Below are 19,226 nucleotides of genomic sequence, written 5' to 3'. Positions count from 1 at the left end.
ATATGATGGAGGAGTTTGGTCAGCTATCTCTCGGGGACGGATGTGACACATACGGGCATCGCCGTGACAAAACGTTGCAGGACGTGGACCTGTCTGCCATATCGCGACTGAGAATAAGCGAGCCCGGGGTGTCGCAGTGCGCGCGGGAGCGCAGCACGATCTCGGAGGAATACAGGTGCAAGCTGCAGCCGTACTTCTCGACAACGCCGTCGCCGCTGCGGCAGACGATAGTGGCGGAGAGCGACGATGAGATGGACATCGACCCGGCCGAGAGCGTGGAGGCCGAGCGGACGGACGCCGAGCAGCTGGAGGACGTGCTGCAGGACGAGGAGCCCGAGGAAGACGCGCGGGCCAGCTCCAGCGGCCACCGGGGATCTGTCATCAAGGCGCTGCTGTCGCCGACGACGCTGGGCGTCGCGGCCGCCACGAAGGAGCTTGAAGATCTGGCGGCGCCGGCCGCACCACCGCCCGTGCCTGCCGCCGCGGCGGCGGCGCCGCTCCGCAGCGCGCCCGCGCTCGGCGAGCAGGAGCTGCAGGAGCTGCGGCACAACTTCAACACGCGGCCGCTGCAGGTGCAGGTGAACCACCACCACTACTACCCCGGATTTGCGCCGTACGGCGCACAGTCCGCGCACGACCCCTACGACCTGCCGCAGCCCTGGTCCGAGCGCTCGCGCCCGGCGTCCAAGCACACCTACGCCTTCACTTCGTACCTGCAGCTTGCGCTCAACGTGCTGACCGTCTTTGCGATCTCGTCCCTCGCGCTCTCCTTCCTGCGCGCGCTCAAAACGGACCTACAGTCTACGTGGCGCCACAACAAGCTCGAGCTGGACTACGAGTCGCAGGCCTGTCGCCAAAGCTACGACGCCAACCTCTGCGACCCCGCAACCCGCGTACCCGCGCTCTACGAGCAGTGCGCCCAATGGGAGAAGTGCATGTCCCGCGACAACAACATTTTTTTCCGCGCACGTTCGACCCTGAGTGCCCGTCTCGTGGGCGACGTTATCAATTCGTTCATCGAGCCACTTGGCTGGAAAGCGCTGCTGTCGATTTTAATTGGTCTGCTCATATGGTGCTTCAGCTCTAATTTCCTCCTGGGCTTTGCACGCGCCAAGAGCTACTACGGGTCGCCATTGGCACTGGCTGCGCCGCCGGCCGCGTCTCCGCGCCAAATAACCGCATCGCAGGGCTCGCCAGAAAGAGACCTCGCCATCAGCACGGCCCTCGCGTCCGCCCCACGGGTGCGTGAGCGTTGATTGACTCAAGCATGCTCGGCGTACGCTTTCCGACGGCCCTCCTTTGAAAAATCCATCCTAGTTAACAGTGCGGGGCACAAGGCGATTTCCTACACTATGAGAAGGTGACAGCGGACGATCCCAGTGTGCTCAGGAGCGTCGTGCACGCAGAAGCGTGGCTACTAATCAGGCCGCGGCGGAGGAGAATCAAGTGCGCGATAGACGGGACGGGTGCGGCGCGCCGTGAGGCACAATCCACGCACACAGTGTAGTTGTAACTCATATATAAAGGGAGCGGAGGTGAAAAAGACATCCGGCGCTGTGCCAAAGTAGAAAGCATAGCACAGTGGTTTGAGATGCTGTCTAGATCGAGGCTATTAGGCTACTCGGCCAGGACCATCGCGCAGTTGTCGCGGCCAGGATGCCCCCGGATAAGCAACGAGGCCGTCAAGCCGTTCAGCAAGCGGGACACGCTGGACTGGGACCTGTTGCGGGCGTCGCTGTCCAAGTTCAACAACTCGTCGCTCGACGTGCCGCTCGTGATAAACGGCGAACGGATATACTTCAACGACGCCGGCAAGCGTGAGCTGTTTAAGCAGGTGAACCCGGCGCGGCACACGCAGGTGCTGGCGCACGTGACGCAGGCCTCGAGGGAGGACGTGCGCGCGGCCGTGCGGGCCGCGCAAGACGCCAAGCAGAAGTGGTACGAGACGCCGTTCTACGACCGCGCAGCGGTGTTCCTCAAGGCCGCGGACCTGGTGGCCACGAAGTACCGGTACGACATGCTCGCGGCAACCATGCTCGGTCAGGGGAAAAACGTGCAGCAAGCGGAGATCGACTGCATCACGGAGCTGGCGGACTTCTTCCGCTTCAACGTCAAGTACGCGGAGGAGCTGTACCAGCAGCAGCCCGCAGAATCGAGCCCGGGCGTGTGGAACCGCTCCGAGTACCGGCCACTGGAGGGCTTTGTGTATGCGGTATCGCCGTTCAACTTCACCGCAATCGCAGGCAACCTGGTGGGTGCCCCCGCCCTCATGGGGAACACGGTGGTGTGGAAGCCGTCGCAGAACGCCGCGCTCTCGAACTACCTGCTGCTCACGGTGCTGGAGGAGGCCGGCCTGCCCCGCGGCGTGATCAACTTCGTCCCCGGCAACCCCGTCGACGTCACCGAGGAGGTGCTCGCGGATAAGGCCCTCGGCGGGCTGCACTTCACCGGCTCCACGGCCGTCTTCAAGCAGCTCTACGGCAAGATCCAGCAAGGCGTCGTCAGCGGGCTGTACCGCGACTACCCCCGCATCGTCGGCGAGACCGGCGGCAAGAACTTCCACCTCGTGCATCCGAGCGCAAACCTGCCCCACGCCGTGCTCTCGACGCTGCGCGGCGCCTTCGAGTTCCAGGGCCAGAAGTGCTCCGCCGCGTCGCGCCTGTACCTCCCCCAGTCGAAGGCCGACGCGTTCCTCGCAGACCTCGCCGGCACGCTCGCCGCCATCAAGCCCGCCAACACCTCCGCGTCCAGCATCAACGGCGGGGACCTCCACGCCTTCATGGGCCCCGTGATCCACGAGCAGAGCTTCGACAAGCTCGCCGCCGCCATCGAGCGCGCGCGCACCGACCCCGAGCTCGAGATCCTCTACGGCGGCGACCACAGCAAGAGCCAGGGCTACTTCGTCGGCCCCACCGTCGTCCGCACCTCCAACCCCCGCCACGACTTCATGACCGCCGAGTTCTTCGGCCCCATCCTGACCGTCTACGAGTACCCGGACGCCCAGTTCGACCAGGTCTGCGACCTCATCGACTCCACCTCCGCCTACGGCCTCACGGGCGCCGTCTTCGCGCGCGACCGAGACGCCATCGCCGCCGCCGACCGCCGCCTCAAGTACGCCGCAGGCAACTTCTACATCAACGACAAGGCCACCGGCGCCGTCGTCGCCCAGCAGTGGTTCGGCGGCGCCCGCATGAGCGGCACCAACGACAAGGCCGGCTCCCCGAACGTGCTCTCGCGCTTCGTCAGCGTCCGCAGCGTCAAGGAGAACTTCTACGAGCTCACCGACTTTAAGTATCCCTCCAACTACGAGTAGCTACGTAGCCCGCCCGCAGGGCATTCTCTTTCCCATTTCGTCGCCCTGCTAATTATACGCGCGCATTACATCATGCTGCTGAGCCGCACCCGCCCCAGGGGCCGCTCCGCTCAGCAACGCCCATCACCTCGTGCTTCGCTCCTCGTATATTTTCGGCCTCCTCCGATTACAGAAGCCGGCCTCATGCTGCCCCTTTTTGCAGCTTGCCACCATCGCACACTGCACACCCGGCGACAGCGCACCGGGCTCACAACGAATCTCTCAGTACTACTACACACTGTACAGTATATAGAGGCGTGACGCCAAGATCATTGCCTGTTAAGCTTTCCTATTGCCTACACTACACTTTCCCCGCCCAAATCTGCTCCGGCTCTCGAGACTTTGGACCATTTTTGTAATCAATCTGCTGCGATTTATTAGGCTGAAAAAAGCAGTGAAAATTGCAAATTTAGCGGTCATAGGCGTGGCGTATATTATACGGCCACTTGATCTATTATTAGGGTGCCAGGACGCGAGGTTGTGTCCGACAGTGTCAGAGGCAGCAGCAAGATGAGCGGCGGAGGCCAGAAGCACGAAGATGGGGGCAGCAAGTACGTTACCACTAGCGGTGGGAAGAACAACCCGAAGCAGATTCACATTGCACACCGGAAGTCTCCGTCAGAGCTGACAAATCTGATGATCGAGCAGTTCACACTGCAGAGGCAACTGGAGCTCGTGCAGGTGCAGCAGCAGCAGCTGCTGGCGCAGCAGCAGCAGCTGGCGCAGCAGGCGGGCCAGTACCTGAACGCGGGCGGGCTGGGAAACGCGGGGGGCGGCGCGACGCTGCCGTTTCTGCCGCAGCCCCCGCAGCCGCAGTACAACAGCTCGCCGAGCGGCGGGAACAAGAGCCGGTCGCACTCGCGGAACAACTCGGGGTACTACAATAGCGGGGATTTCGGGGGCGGCGCGCACCGGCGGACGGGGTCGCAGTCGAGCGTGTACGGCCACGCGCGGCGGCACTCGCTGGGGCTGAACGAGGCGAAGAAGGCGGCGGCGGAGGAGCAGGCGAAGCGGGCGGGGAACGGAGCGGGCAACATTTCGATCAAGATAGATGTCCCATCAGAAGTTGACCCTGCGTCGCCTGGCGTGACGGAAAGCATTTCTTCGTTCAAGTTTCCCCCCACACCACTCGAAAACACGAAGGGCCACCGCCGCGTAAACTCCAACATGTCGCCGAACCGCGCGTTCCAGTTCCCGGCGCGGCCGTCGAACAAGGAGAACCAGGACGACTTTGTGCAGGTTGGGAATTCGCACCGCCGGACGAATTCGCGGGGCCACGACCTCTCGGGGATCAACTCGAACTGGCGGGCGCAGCAGGGCCAGCAGCAGCAGCCCGCGCCGTTCCACAAGCAGACTTTCTCGAACCAGGGCTTTGGCGCGCTGGAGCCGCCGCCGGTGTTCCAGCCAGGGCATCGTTCGCGCGGCTCCAACGCGTCCGCGCACAGCTTTTCCTCCAACTCCGGGGGCAACAACTCGAACGGGCGAAAGTCGCTGTTTGCGCCCTACTTGCCGCAGGCCAACATACCGCAGCTCATTGAAGAGGGCAGGTTGGTGGCCGGCGTGCTGCGCGTCAACAAAAAGAACCGCTCCGATGCGTGGGTGTCGACAGACGGGGTTCTGGACGCTGATATATTCATCTGCGGGTCCAAGGATCGGAACAGAGCCTTGGAGGGCGACCTTGTTGCGGTCGAGCTGTTGATGGTGGACGACGTGTGGGAATCCAAGAAGGAGAAGGAGGAGAAGAAGCGTAGAAAGGATGCCTCCACGCAGCATGACTTAATCCTAGAGTCGAAAGACGACTATCACAACGACGCATCTTCTAGCATCGTCACAGCGAGCGCTTCCTCGACTGCATCGCAAGGCACGTCAGCGTCTTCGGACAAGAATGAAGACGGCAGCAACAGTGGCTCCGGCTCCATTAAAAGGAGGGGTTCCTTGAAGCAGCGTCCGACTCAGAAGAAGAACGACGATGTGGAAGTCGAGGGGCAGTCTCTGTTGTTGGTCGAAGAGGAGGAGATCAATGACGAATACAGACCCTTATATGCGGGACACGTTGTTGCGGTCTTGGACCGTATTCCGGGCCAGCTATTTAGCGGTACCCTTGGTCTGTTGAGACCATCTCAGCAGGCGAACAACTCTGATAAGCCACAGAAGCCGAAGATTGTTTGGTTTAAACCAACCGACAAGAAGGTCCCACTAATTGCTATTCCAATCGAACAGGCGCCCAAGGATTTTGTTGAAAACGCAGACAAGTATTTGGACAAGATGTTTGTAGCATCGATCAAGCGGTGGCCGATCACCTCTTTGCATCCCTTCGGTACCCTTGTGTCCCAGCTTGGCGAGATCAATGATCCTTCTTCCGAAATTGATGCCATATTAAGAGATAACAACTTTTTATTGGACGAATATCTTGATCCCCACGATCGTACTAGAGAGAGAGACACGTTCAAGCCAGTGGAGGTACCCCTCAGCGAATTGGCACAGCGCAAATTTTACGATGGCGCGATAGCCATTTCGGAGAACGGCATTCTCTCAGACCTCGCCATTCATGTCTCTCACTTACCCAACGGAAGCATTGAATTAGGTTGTCATGTTGTTGACGCCACTGCACACATTGAGGAAGGGTCCTCTTTGGATAGAAGAGCAAGGAAGAGGTCCTCTGCTGTATTCATGCCCCAGAAGACATTGTATCTACTGCCAGAGGCATTGAACAAATTCCTCACTTTAGAACCTGGGAAGAGGACCTGCACCATTTCGGTTGTCTACACCTTAGCACCGGAAACCCTCGCGGTTACCTCATGCTGGGTCGGCGAAACGAGTGTTTCTCCAAAGGCGGTACTGACATTTGATGAAATAAGTGACGTTCTGGGTAAAGGCACCGGACATGAGAATACTTTTGTGGAGACCGTCAGCGCAGTGGCCGCGTCTTTCTACCGCGAGCGTCTTGGAATGAAAAACAGTGTTCCTAATCTTCTAAAAACCAAGTTGGCCCTGTTGGATTCGCTAGATGACGAGAAGGTCAAGGTGGATATTAATATACTGGATAAGTCGCCTGCTGCCTATGTTATTGGGGAAATTGAGCATAAGGTAAACAGCACTATTGCAGAAAGAACATATGTTAAGTTGGGCTCGTCTGCATTCCTACGGAGGCAGCCGCAGCCAATTTCAACCAAGTTGCAGCTCTTCAAGAAAAAGATCCAGAAGTTTGGGTTTGAGATTGATATTACCACGCCTGAGTCGCTATTAAGCTCGATCCTTGCCATCGAAGACCCAACCGTCCGCCTAGGGGTTGAATTGCTACTCTTTAAAACTGTGAACCGTGCGAGGTACTTTGTAGCAGGGAAGGTGGAACCAGACCAGTATGGGCACTTTTCTCTAAATCTGCATCTATACACCCACTTCACCTCTCCTCTACGGCGTTATGCAGACCATGTGGTTCATAGACAGCTGAAATCAATACTCCGGGGTACGGAGTATAGACAAGATGTTGACTCCTTGAAAATCACTTCGGAGTACTGTAACTTCAAAAAGGACTGTGCAAGCCATGCCCAGGAACAAGCGGTGCACCTATTGCTATGCAAGTCGATCAATGATATGGGTAATGCTACAGGCCAGCTTCTAACAATGGCAACAGTGTTGCAGGTCTACGAGTCTTCGTTTGATGTGTTTATTCCCGAGCTGGGCATTGAAAAGAGAGTTCACGGCGACCAACTGCCATTGATTAAGGCAGAATATGATAGCAGCAACCGGGTATTGGACCTCTACTGGCAAAAGGGCGTTGATAGTGCAACGTTCGTTCCTGTGGACGAAAAAAATCCAAACTCTTACAGAAACTCTATTAGAAATAAGTTCAGTTCTAGCAGTAAAGAAATTGCTTCGGTGCAATTGAGTGCAAGAGACTCCCATGAGCGCCTCATCAAGAGCGATGATCTGGCCACCGAATTTGACAAGCTGCACATTAAGCCTCCACAATTGTATATCCCTGCAGCGGAAGCTACTGCGGATCCTTTGGCTGCATATTTGAACGATGTGATCACCAGAGTAGAGGGTGACAACTACATCCAGGAAATACATGAGCTAAAGAAAGTTCCAATTTTGTTGAGAGCTGAAATTGGCATGGCTTTGCCGTGCTTGACTGTGCGTGCATTAAACCCCTTCACGAGTCGGGACTAATTTTGAGTTCCTTTGGTACCGTTTATTACACCTTTATAACAAACAACTTTCATTTCTGTTTTAATATCAGTGTTTATGATCATATCTACCTGGAAAGATCCCGCTCCCAGTTGACTTCGATTGCACATCGTCTGACGCAGTTATCTAAGACTAGATCCCTGCTCAAGTACAAAGTTGGCAGTAGGGAATGTTTTTAGCTGGTGGAGTTATTAGACATTTTAGCTACTGAAATTGCGTTTCGAGCGTCATAAAGAATACCAATACGCTCTCAAACAAAAATCCCCACCAATCGACGGTGTACGTAAACTGGTACATAATACAGCACAGTTCAAAAAAAACAAATAGATATTTTCTATTCGTCAACCGTCCTTCCTTTATTCATTTCACAATTCGTTCTATATTGATACTCTATATCGAAAATATATATTTAGGGGCCTAAAGCTCTAGCCATACATAATTAAGGTTGGGCGTTCGTGGCAGCCGTCAATTTCGCCTGCTTAATCAAGGAACTTGGTGCATCCATAACATCCAACATGATTTCAATCATTCTGATCGAGGAATTCTTGTTGAACTCCTGCTTTTCAGTCAAGGCCCTCCACTCACCAGTAGTAGCCACCCTGTGCGTTTCGTAATCCTTAGCTCCAAATGTAGGCAACAAATCCAAGTGCTTCCATGGTTGGATACAGTTGTATTGAGCAGTCTCTCCGTGAATCAACCTCTCGATGGTATACCCATCGTTGTTCAAGACAAACAAATAAGGCTTCAACCCCCATCTAACCATGGTTGAAATTTCCTGAACGGTTAGTTGCAAGGAGCCATCGCCAATGAATAAGATTACCCTCTTATTAGGGTCGATCTCTTCAGCCGCGAAGGCAGCGCCGAGACAGGCGCCCGTAGTGAAACCAATCGAACCCCACAAGACCTGGGAAATACCGATTGTCGAGCTAGGGAAACGTGTTTGATTGATACCGAAAGCAGCAGTACCTGTTTCGGTGATGACAATATCACCCTCCTTCAAGAAACTGCTGACCTGGTTCCAGAGCCACTCTTGCTTGAGTGGTGTCTTAGGATCAGCGTCCTCGTTTGGTGCTGCGTAAGTTGGAACTGGGCTGGGCTGGTAGCCCTTTGCGGCCTCACCGATCCGCTTAACCAAGTTCTGTAGCACCGTCTTCATCTTGATACCTGGGAAAGTAGCACTTCTGATCTTAGTGTGGTCAGAATGGAACTCCACAATGTTCTTCGTCTTGTAGGAGTACGAGAAAGAACCAGTGTTGAAGTCCGACAGCAAGGCACCCACCGACAATATCAAGTCGGCAGATTCGACAGCCTCCTTCACATCTGGCGCAGACAAGGTACCAACATAAACACCTCCAAATCTTGGATGCTGCTCATCGATGGAACCCTTGCCCATTGGCGTGACAAAGGCTGGGAATTGGGTCACGTCGATGAGTTGCTTTGTCTCCTGCTTGACATCGTGTCTGGAGGCACAGGCGTCCGACAAAATCACCGGGTGCTTAGCGTTTGCAACAAGCTCGAGCACGGTCGACACGACTTCCTCTTCTGCCTCGGGGTCATTGGGCTTGAGAGACAAGTCGATCTCCGTGTTTAAGAGAGACGCAGGCACTGTTAGGTCCACCATGTTGGCGGGCAACCCCAAGTACACCGGCCTCTGGTGGACGTAGCACGCCCGGATGCACCGGTCGATTTCCGCCGGCGCAGAGGAAATGTCGGTGATCACGGCGGTCGTATCGGAAATGTTTGCCGACATCCGGTGGAACACCGTGAAGTCACCGTTACCCAACGTGTGGTGCAAGAGGAGCTGCTTCGCCTGCGCAGAGGTCGATGGCACCCCAACCACATGCAAAACCCCCACGTGCTCTGCGTATGACCCCGCAATGCCGTTGAGTGCAGACAACTCGCCCACCCCGAACGTCGTCACGAGACAGGAGATCTTCTTGACCCGCGCGTAGCCGTCCGCCGCGTACGACGCATTCAACTCGTTGGCGTTGCCCGCCCAGCGCATCCCGTCCACCTCGTACACCTTGTCTAGCAAGCTCAAGTTGAAGTCTCCGGGAACCCCGAAGATGGTTCTCACTTCTACCTGCTTCAACCTCTCGAATAAGTAGCGACCTAGGGTAATTTCTGACATATTTGGTATAGCTAGTCCTCACAACAAGCTTGGCCACCAGCTCATAGCTTACAGATTCCCATCTAGATGCTCCTATATATACACTTCTTCCCAGCCAAAAGAAATAGAGACTGGAAGCTAAGGGGCCAGCATTTCATCTCGTCGCTTACCCTAGGGAGCCAGAAAACGGTCAAAAAAAGGGTGACGATTACGAAATATGTTGAACAGACCTAGTGCCATCTGATGGTAGTCACAGTCCACGGGCACGCCAGTCGATACAATCTAACTTTACTGGTTCTCGAGGCATAGCCCCTATGCAGGGGTGTCATATCGGATGCCATAAGCAACATAGATTTCCCCTTAATTGCATAACTTATCTTGAATTTAAACGCATGAAAATGGTGCGGTTTGCCGTTGCAAAGCTCAACGTCCTTGACTAGAGATGGCCATAGGATCAGTGCAATAGTGGGCTAACGGTGATAGTACTCGAGTAGCCAGTTGGATAGATCGGAATGTTCTTACTGAACGCTAGCCGCCTGGGCGCGGGGAGCAGACTGTTCAGTAGCGCTGGTGTCCAGTTTGCCAAAAAGCGTGGGCAGGCAGCGAAAGAGGCAGTGGAGGTGGACCTCGTAGATGTAGGCGACTATGTGAAGAAGGCCACGGAGCGCTTCCAGCATACGGTAGAGCTACATAAGAAGCGGCTAGGGCAGATGAAGGCCGGGAAGCCGGACGCCACGATGTTTGACGGGCTGGCGGTCGGGAACGAGAAGCAGAAGTTCACGGAGTTGGCGGCGACGTCCGTGAAGGGTAAGAACATGCTGATCGTGACGGTGTTCGACCCCAAGGACACCAAGCGGGTGGCCAGCGCGATTGTGGGCGCAGGCCTGAACGTGACCACGGAGCGGGTGCTCGAGAACCAGCAGCAGCTGAAGATCAGCCTGCCGCCGGTGACGACGGAGACGCGGGAGCGCCTGTGCCGGGATATGAAAAAGGTGTTCGAGGAATACAAGAACTCTGCCAACCGGCACTCGCTGGGGCATGTGCGCTCGGAGGTGCTGAAAGAGCTGAAGAAGCTAGATAAGAAGAACGACTCGGTGAGAAAGGTGATTCAAGAGATTGAAAACCTGCATAAGGAGTACACGGCCATGTTGCAGGAGCAGCTGAAGCACGCGGAAAAAAACGCTATGAGATGAGCGAATGTATAGAGATGCTAGTTTTCCATGTACATAATATTAACGGCCACCTTTCGCCAACTCGAGGATGGATTTGGCCCTCTGCCACAGGGAATTGGTGTAGGCGCCTGTGATGAAGGCGCGGGCAAAGTTCCACGCGCCAGCACTGCTCTTAATTGGGTAGTCTACGGGAGGAGGGATGAACGTTGAGATCCATGAGACCTTGTCGTAGCAGATACTCTTGCTGTTGCACAACCCTAACAAACCTTCTTCGCCGCCAAATCTTCCATAACCAGAGGAGCCAATTCCGCCAAAGGGAAGCTGACAAACATAGTATGTAGCAAAGTCGTTGATCGCCACATTTCCCACATTCATGTGGTTGGCAACGTAGTTACAGTCCTTGCGGTTTTTTCCGAAGACCGACCCGCCAAGACCGAAAGGCGTATCGTTGGCAATGCGGATGCAGTCCTCGATGTCCTTTGCTTTCATGACTGTTAGAACCGGGCCGAAGACCTCGTTCTGTGAGATGCGCATGTCTGTGGTCACATCAACAAGCAGAGTAGGTTGGAAGTAGTGCCCCTGTGGGTATTTTGGATGGGTGTACCTGCTGCCGCCGTGCAAGAGACGGGCGCCCTGGCTGACAGCATCCTGAATCAGCTCTTCCATGTAATCAAATCTGTTATCGCTAATCATCGCTCCTACGTCAACGTCCTCCAAGTTATCAATATCAGCTCCTACACGCAGCTCCGATATACGGTGTTCCAAGATCTTCACAAGGGCATCATAGTTCTTTTGGCAGACAATTACCCGTTCTATGCCGATACAGTTTTGGCCTGCAGATTGGAATGTTCCACGCATGATTATCGAGGATAGTGACTCGAGATCCTTTGCCGAATCCAGCACAACGAGTGCGTCCTTGCCCCCAAGCTCTACCACCACTGGTGTTAGGCTCTTCGCAGCACAGGCGAGCACATGATGCGCGACTGGCTTGCTCCCGATGAACGTCAGATGTCTCAAACTTGGATGCGACGTAAAGTAGTTGGCCGTGTCGTCTGTTTCCGATGGCGGGAAGCAGTAACATAGCTGTACCAGTTCAGGGTCGTGCCCACATACTTTCAGAGATTCTCTCGCGAGTTTAACAAAGAACTCACTAGACCACACAACCTGTTCAGAGCACTTTATGACAACACCATTTCCTGCAAACGTAGAAGCAATGATGGGCCCGAGCGTGTTGTGGAACGAGTAGTTCCACGAGACAACCGCGCCGACGACGCCCAGGGGCTCGTAGCGCACCTCTCCGCCCTTGTACAGTTTCATGAAGAAATTGGCAGGCCCTGCGCGCTTAGATGGGCGCAGCGTCCTCTCCCCGTGCTTGATCATCCATTGTAGCTTCTCCATAGTGACCATGATCTCTCCCAGAGACGCGTCGAGCATGGTTTTGCCCGAGTCCCTGCATGCCACTCGCGCAAGCATCTCCTGGTTCTCCAGCACAAACTTCTGCATTGTCTTCAGCACCTGCCTCCGCTGAGCAAAGGACGTCTTGGCCCAGCTGACCTGCGCCTTAGCGGCAGCGGCAAAGCGCTCATCGATATCCTCTTTGCTCATCGACCGGAACGAGCCCAGAAACTGTCCCGTCGCCGGGCAGTAGTTCTGGATCATGCCCGGCTGCTGCGGGTCGTACACGGAAGCGGAGAACAGTCTCTTGCCCTTCCAGTGCTTCTGCGCCGCCTCCGGCACCGCTAGTTCGAACGGCACTGGCTTGCCGCCATTTCCAGGTCCCAGGAACCATTTGCCCATCAAGTACAGGAATCCTAATAGTACTACTGTTGTCGTGGTCCCAAACTGTAGGATCCTCTGGGTCGGATTCAAAGTCTGTTGGTGGATGCTGTAATGCTCCAGCCAGTCAGATATAAACTCCTGCACGGTTGCGTTTAACTGGACGAGCATCGACGAATTCAGATAGATTTGAGACATTGGCTGCAACACTCCCCAACTTCAGTGCCCCAACACACTAGCTTTCAATTTCGGATAAATGTAACGTTTGAAACAACGATTTCCCGGCTAACTACTGTGCGGATCCTAGACGATGGGTGCGGTGGTATACGAGACAGTTAGCTGGCAATTTTTTATTACAATATATATATCTTACATAATTGAGACTCGGGGAAACGGCCTGCCCACGACGCCAGAAGCAGCGACAGCTGCAGGGTATCCTAGCGCCCTCTCCGGCGGTGCAGGCAAGATGTTCTATCCGCGGGCCAATCGCGGCCTACCCCGCATTGACGTGCAGCTCGTGCTGCGGCTTTGTGACGGCGTCGATCAGCAGCTCCACCACGGCGTCGCGCTTCGCTCCTGCCACGCGGCGGATCTCGTCCAGCTCCTTCTGCGCGCGCTGCTCGGCGTCACGCTCCAGCTCCTCCGCGCCGCCAGCGTTGGCTGCCTCGTACTCGCGGAGCTCCTGCTCCTTGCGCCGCCGATACTCGTTGATTTCCTGCAGCGCGTCCAGCTTGGCCTGCTTGAGCCGCTCTTGGCGGTACCGGCGTGCGGAGGCCACGATCTCGTGCGCCTCCTTCTCGGCCTTTAACAACGTTGCGATCCCATTCGACTGCGACTGCGCGCGTTAGTAGTGTTGCTGCCTGCGGAACAGCGCATGTCACATACCATAGTGGATTGCAAGTATCGCCCGTGGACTAGTCTGTGGCTATCCTGTTCGCCCTGCCTCTCCGCGGTGTGGTAACCGTAAGTAATAGTAGCATAGGGGTAAGCGGAAACGGAGACATTCAAATATCACCATGCACGAATGTAATCATCGCAGGTCCTTGGCGCCGGCTGGCGTCCCGGCAGGTGGTCCAAACGACCAGCGCAGGCGTTCCTGGCGGTTCCGGAGGCTGGCGCACTGCTGTGTTTGTCAGGTGGGCTGGGCGCATCGCTTCATCCGTTGCCGGAAGCTGTGCTGCCAGTGAAAAAAGTGCTCATCGCGCTCGAGCCACGGGCATGGGACAGATACAGGCGAAGCTGACCAGCTAGAGGGTGAATTAGACGGGCAGGGATGACTTCCACGACCAGTTGTGAGGGATGCGAAGTCTGCAAGACGGGGGAGCCGAAATACCGCTGTCCGCGGTGCTCGCGGAGAACGTGCTCGCTAGCGTGCTCTCGACAGCATAAGGAGCAGGAGAACTGCTCCGGCACCAGCGGCCAGACGACGGAATATATCCCGCGGGGGGTGCTGAAGGGCGCGGACACGAAGGATGAAACAAACCCGCTGGTGCAGCGGGACTACAACTTCCTCATAGGCCTGAACCGGAAGGTGCAGCTGCTGAAGGAGGGCAGCTCGCAGAAGAATAAGAACATAGTTCACGCGGGCAGAGGGGATGGCGGGCACGGACGGGTGGGGAAGCCCGGTAGCGTGGTGCGGCGCGGAGTGCGGTGCATGCTACTGCCGAAGGGCATGCAGAGGTCGCTGTGGAACAAGAGCAAGTGGGACAAGTCGCTGGACACGTTTGTGTGGACCATAGAATGGGCAGTGGCCCGACCCGGCGGTGAGCAGTGGACGCACTGCTCGCATCGGAACCAGGAGCAAAGCAGGCTGTTGGACTGTATTGGCAAAGCGGTGTTCGACAAGTGCGCGGAGTGGCTGCCGCTGGCTGCCGCTGGGGACGATGGGGAGCCGCTGACCAAGGCTAGCCGGCTACAGGCGCTTGTGGGGAGCGGGTTACGATACTATACGAAGCAGTTTCCAGCCGAGACTGAGGGTGTGATAGATACAAAGAGGGTTGTCGAGCTGGACCCGCAGAAGGCTGTTGGGGAACTGTTCCGGAACAAGACTGTTATCGAATTTCCCACCGTATATATCGCGGCTAGTGCGGAGGACATGGAGCGGCTGGGCTTCAGGGTTGCGTCGGATGGTACTACGACCTCGTCCAGCGATAGCAGCGACACCTCGAGCAGCGATAGCAGCGATAGCTCGAGCGGCGATAGCTCGAGCGACAGCGATTCATCCTCCGATGGTGAGCCCGAAGAGAATCCCGCGAGGTTGGAGCCTGCGCCGCCGCCTGCATCCCCGTCACACGGGGGAGAAACAGACAGCGACGATGGCTATACGCCTGGCATTTCGCTCGATTTCTTGGCGGATTAGTAGAATGCATGCATACAGCTCGGCTTGTATACCTTCAAGCGGACGGCTGAGGATTACTTATAAAATGACCATTACCTTAAACAGATGTGTAATAACATGCATTGGTGGCTTATAAACACCGAGATGCGGCCAGCAATGTGATAACTAAGCTGCACTGGCCGCATAGTATATATCCCTGGTTACAGTCGCCTGTGTCCTGTTGCGAACAATTCTCTGGCCTTGAGAGTCGTTCAGTAAATTATGCTCCCACGAAGTTTGGACAACACATGATCCTTTTGTCAGCCTTGCGACCCTCATTGTGGCAAGCAGATTGCGAGCGGCCGTGGAATGGGCGTATACAGCGCCATTAAACGCCGGCGTCGCATCTTTACCAACGCTCGCGACAACCAAGGCCATGCCACCTGGGTGGTCATGCATGAATGGCGTCACATCGTGTATTATACCTTCTATCGCAACCAGTGCTTTCTCCTTTTCCTCGTAATCCTTACGTGCAACAGTTGCAAATTGCTCTGGAGTGATCATAGGCAGCCGGTCTATTGGTATGCCCCACTGGAGCTTTGACCTCTCGCCGTCAAGTATTTTCTGCTGTTGTTGTACCCTACACATGTCAATCTGGTCACTTGAAGCGCTGTGCATATGATGCACGAGGCCGAGGTGTCCCATTAGGTTGATAGCCCATTTCGCCGGATCAAAAGCGTACCAGGCGGGGCCATTCCGGTAATCACCTGGGAATTCATGGTGGAAGTTGTGGTTCGACTCGCCGAAGGTAATGACCTGAGCAAGGATAGACAGCGGAAGGTCGACCGCCGAACGAGAATCATCAAACGGTTGTGAACTAAATGGCAGTGTTTTCAAATGGCCAAGTGATCCGGCTAAGAGCCACTGCTGCTGCACTAGCGACATGCGGACGAGGCCAAGATAGAAGACACAGCTGAAGACAGACAACTGGCACACTGTGAAGGCCAAAATTGTGGGAATGAAGAGGTTGGTGATTATCCAGAGCATGTAATAATTCTCGTCCTGCCACTTAAGTAACGAGTAGCTGGGGGGGACTACGAACTGCTTGCTACGCAGCTGCTTGTTGCGTGGTGCGCAAACACTAGACACAAGGGTCTTACGACAATCTGCAACTGCCTTCGCCGACTTCTTGTTTCCCTTGAATAGTTTGTGTCCCCACTGTGCAAACCACCAGCCATACAGACTAAGCGACTGCGGGTCTCTCTCGGTATCCGAGTATCGGTGATGCGCCAGATGCTGGCTACTAAACTGCAAAATCGAACCCAAGCCACACGAAGTTCCAATAACAGCCATAATGAATTGGACAAAGATGTGACAGTGGTATGATTGGTGTGTGAACAACCGGTGGTATCCCGCTATTAAGCTCAGCTCAGTCAATAAATAATAAGCTATCCATATCTTCACAAGGGTAGCATTTAATGGAGGTGCAGCAAATACCAAGTGCAATAATGAGAAAACTGGTAGCACTATCGAGAATGTCATAGTGACAAGATCAACTTTCTTAAGTAAATGTATAACCTGAGGTTCATACTTTTTGGGAAGCTTGGCGGCCAGCAAAGGTACCGTGTTCTCGACCGTAAGTGGGGACGGCATCCACGGGGCGCTAGGCGGAACCAAGTGTGGGTTCTCATCCAAAAGCTGTTCGCAGTCTAACTCTGGGATAAGGCCATCGTCATAGTCCACGCCTTCCTCAGGCGTGGAGATTCCCTGCAATAGCGGCGCTTCTGCTACCGGCAGCGCCGAATCCCCGGACAGATCCGCCCCTGCTGTTGCTTCATCACCTGTCGAGTTAGGTGCCGTTCCTAGCGGACTGCCATATGGTGCAACCCGATGCGAGTTGGCCCTCAAGAACTCGCTGAAATCGAACTCGGGAATTTGGTCTTCATCTTCCACTTCACCGTTCATTACCCTAGTCACCAGATAAACGTATGTCTCGGGAGCTGGCTGGTGTATCTGTAGATGGTTGGTTCCTTTCCTGACCCAATCTTCCGGACAGCAAGCAGTAGATATCTATTCTATTCAGCTGTACCGCTTAGAGGGGGTATACCAAGATCTGGTTAACGCACTATTACAAACTCCTAGCAGCGATAACTGGATGTCAGCCTAGGTGTTTTACTCGCCTTGTAAATTTAGTTTTACTCGAAGCTGTTGGGTCCGTGAAGGCCTCGCCCAACGTAAGTCCCAACCGACGATAATTCGACCATATGTATCACGTGATTATAATGCAAGCACATCTTAGGCTCAAATATGTGATGATACCAATCGATAGTACTTTAGTATCAGTTGATTTCCAAGCATACTGTGGCTAAGCTTTGCCTGATCTTACACCCTTCTTGTAGGTGATATATATCAGAACAAAAATCTGCGACGACTAGATTGTAAAACTATTTACTGTGCACCGTTATTTGAGCTGGCGACCTGAACTGGAACTAATCTACCATGATTGATCAGTTCGCCATATTTACAGCACAGGGACAGCTTCTGTTCCAGTATGCGTCGTTGAAGAAGCGCTTCTCGGAGCAGCTATGCAACAAGTTTATTCATGAACTGATATCGCGGCCGCCTGCTATTAATGAATCGAAGTTCGCCACGGTCTCAGTTGATTCGCATACGTTTATCTTTCGCGAGACGAAGGCCACACGGCTGTTCTATGTTGCCTCATATGCATCTGCACCATCGCTGACTCTGAACCACGAGGCAGAGCAGGTGGTGGACATGTCTCTGCAGTTGTGGGATTCGCTTGGACTTGACAGTGCGCTGAGGGCAGCGCGGAAAGAGCCGAAAGGCTCGATTACTCTGGAAGCGGTCCAGGAGGAGCTTTTCAAGTTTGAGAAGTACTTTACCGTGAAGTATGAGTCTATGGTAGAGAAGGAGCTAAGTACAAAGAGCATACGAGACTCGTCGCCTGCTGCCCAACAGCTGAAAAAGCCTACCAATAAGAAGGCGACAACCGGTGGCACACAGAAGACCCGGAGGTGGAACTCCAATGGGATGTTGGACGACTCTAATGTCAACGCCGATCAGTTAGACTTTTCACCAATACCAGACGACATTTCTACCGCACCGGCCGAGGTGACCAATGTGAACCAAAGCGACTTCGGTTCGCGCACTGAGGATGGTCAGTTTTTGATAAAGGAGATCGATAACATGCTCTCGCAAGCAAAAAAAGATTCGACTCGACAGCCTAGTTCTGCCGGGGCTCCTGCTGGCGTCTTGGGATTCCTGAGGAAAAAGTGGCTAGGAAATAAGACCATCGACGAAGGAGATCTGCATGCTATTCTTGAGAAGTTCAAGAAGCATTTAATTGGTAAGAACGTAGCCCCGGCTGCGGCTGATTATCTTACCTCTCGAGTCTCTGAACAACTCGTTGGACTAAAGACAGCTAGTTGGACTAGCGTGGAACAGACGGCTCGTGACGCGTTGGAACAGGCGCTGATCAGTATTTTAACCCCGGGGGTATCAGTCGATCTGTTGCATGAGATACAGAAGAAGGTTGGAAACAAGGTAGACGCAAAGTGCGATCCATATGTATTTTCGATCGTCGGGGTAAACGGTGTGGGAAAATCCACTAACCTATCGAAACTAGCTTTCTGGCTGTTGCAAAACAAGTTTAAAGTTCTAATTGTGGCATGTGACACCTTCAGGTCAGGCGCGGTAGAACAATTACGGGTCCATGTAGAGAATTTGGCTCAATTGACCGACGATAATCATGTGCGCGGCTCAAAAAACAAGCGAGGCAAAAGTGGTAATGATGCTGTGGAATTATTCGAAGCAGGCTATGGCGGCTCTGATCTTGTCACCAAGATTGCTAAACAGGCTATTAAATACGCCCGAGAACAACAGTTTGACGTTGTGTTGATGGATACCGCAGGCAGAAGGCATAATGACGCTACATTGATGTCACCTTTAAAGTCTTTTGCAGACCAGGCGAAGCCCGACAAGATTATAATGGTAGGAGAAGCGCTCGTCGGCACGGACTCCGTCCAGCAGGCTAAAAATTTCAACCAAGCATTTGGGAAGGATAGAAATCTGGACTTTTTTATTATTTCTAAGTGCGACACAGTAGGCGAGATGTTGGGAACGATGGTAAATATGGTCTATGCCACGGGTATCCCGATATTGTTTATTGGTGTTGGGCAGACGTACACTGACCTCAGAACCTTGAGCGTTACTTGGGCAGTCAACTCGTTGTTATCGTGATGCCATTTCTACCTACGAATGGCAAGTTTTTGAGCCTTACTTAATGTC

The 19,226-nt window shown here is 54.3% G+C and overlaps 10 protein-coding genes across 10 annotated transcripts; 6 read left to right on the top strand and 4 right to left on the bottom strand.

The window, feature by feature from the left end:
* Positions 1 to 2: 2 nt before the first annotated feature.
* On the top strand, positions 3 to 1,256 carry BRL1 (Brl1p; the record flags this gene model as incomplete). The annotated part of the gene is made up of 1 exon (NM_207825.2): positions 3 to 1,256. One exon carries the CDS (start codon positions 3 to 5, stop codon positions 1,254 to 1,256), a length of 1,254 nt encoding a protein of 417 aa, NP_982472.2.
* A 335-nt stretch (positions 1,257 to 1,591) lies between these two features.
* PUT2 (1-pyrroline-5-carboxylate dehydrogenase) lies at positions 1,592 to 3,313 on the top strand (the record flags this gene model as incomplete). The annotated part of the gene is made up of 1 exon (NM_207824.1): positions 1,592 to 3,313. The coding sequence occupies one exon, from the start codon at positions 1,592 to 1,594 to the stop codon at positions 3,311 to 3,313; it is 1,722 nt and encodes a 573-aa protein (NP_982471.1).
* A 549-nt stretch (positions 3,314 to 3,862) lies between these two features.
* SSD1 (mRNA-binding translational repressor SSD1) lies at positions 3,863 to 7,525 on the top strand (the record flags this gene model as incomplete). Its single annotated transcript, NM_207823.1, has 1 exon — positions 3,863 to 7,525. One exon carries the CDS (start codon positions 3,863 to 3,865, stop codon positions 7,523 to 7,525), a length of 3,663 nt encoding a protein of 1,220 aa, NP_982470.1.
* A 457-nt stretch (positions 7,526 to 7,982) lies between these two features.
* On the bottom strand, positions 7,983 to 9,674 carry AGOS_AAL073W (alpha-keto acid decarboxylase family protein; the record flags this gene model as incomplete). Its single annotated transcript, NM_207822.1, has 1 exon — positions 7,983 to 9,674. The coding sequence occupies one exon, from the start codon at positions 9,672 to 9,674 to the stop codon at positions 7,983 to 7,985; it is 1,692 nt and encodes a 563-aa protein (NP_982469.1).
* A 491-nt stretch (positions 9,675 to 10,165) lies between these two features.
* Positions 10,166 to 10,846, top strand: RRF1 (Rrf1p; the record flags this gene model as incomplete). Its single annotated transcript, NM_207821.1, has 1 exon — positions 10,166 to 10,846. One exon carries the CDS (start codon positions 10,166 to 10,168, stop codon positions 10,844 to 10,846), a length of 681 nt encoding a protein of 226 aa, NP_982468.1.
* A 39-nt stretch (positions 10,847 to 10,885) lies between these two features.
* On the bottom strand, positions 10,886 to 12,799 carry MSC7 (meiotic recombination directing protein; the record flags this gene model as incomplete). Its single annotated transcript, NM_207820.1, has 1 exon — positions 10,886 to 12,799. The coding sequence occupies one exon, from the start codon at positions 12,797 to 12,799 to the stop codon at positions 10,886 to 10,888; it is 1,914 nt and encodes a 637-aa protein (NP_982467.1).
* A 295-nt stretch (positions 12,800 to 13,094) lies between these two features.
* Positions 13,095 to 13,489, bottom strand: VMA10 (H(+)-transporting V1 sector ATPase subunit G; the record flags this gene model as incomplete). The annotated part of the gene is made up of 2 exons (NM_207819.1): positions 13,095 to 13,436; positions 13,487 to 13,489. 2 exons carry the CDS (start codon positions 13,487 to 13,489, stop codon positions 13,095 to 13,097), a joined length of 345 nt encoding a protein of 114 aa, NP_982466.1.
* Positions 13,490 to 13,874: 385 nt separating this feature from the next.
* On the top strand, positions 13,875 to 14,960 carry BCD1 (Bcd1p; the record flags this gene model as incomplete). The annotated part of the gene is made up of 1 exon (NM_207818.1): positions 13,875 to 14,960. The coding sequence occupies one exon, from the start codon at positions 13,875 to 13,877 to the stop codon at positions 14,958 to 14,960; it is 1,086 nt and encodes a 361-aa protein (NP_982465.1).
* Positions 14,961 to 15,104: 144 nt separating this feature from the next.
* On the bottom strand, positions 15,105 to 16,883 carry AGOS_AAL078W (AAL078Wp; the record flags this gene model as incomplete). Its single annotated transcript, NM_207817.1, has 1 exon — positions 15,105 to 16,883. The coding sequence occupies one exon, from the start codon at positions 16,881 to 16,883 to the stop codon at positions 15,105 to 15,107; it is 1,779 nt and encodes a 592-aa protein (NP_982464.1).
* Positions 16,884 to 17,417: 534 nt separating this feature from the next.
* SRP101 (Signal recognition particle receptor subunit alpha) lies at positions 17,418 to 19,178 on the top strand (the record flags this gene model as incomplete). The annotated part of the gene is made up of 1 exon (NM_207816.2): positions 17,418 to 19,178. One exon carries the CDS (start codon positions 17,418 to 17,420, stop codon positions 19,176 to 19,178), a length of 1,761 nt encoding a protein of 586 aa, NP_982463.2.
* Between the last annotated feature and the right edge of the window lie 48 nt (positions 19,179 to 19,226).

Source organism: Eremothecium gossypii, chromosome I (genome assembly GCF_000091025.4).
Source record: "Eremothecium gossypii ATCC 10895 chromosome I, complete sequence".
In the NCBI taxonomy this organism is placed as follows: domain Eukaryota; kingdom Fungi; phylum Ascomycota; class Saccharomycetes; order Saccharomycetales; family Saccharomycetaceae; genus Eremothecium; species Eremothecium gossypii.
This window is presented reverse-complemented; position numbering and strand designations above follow the sequence as displayed.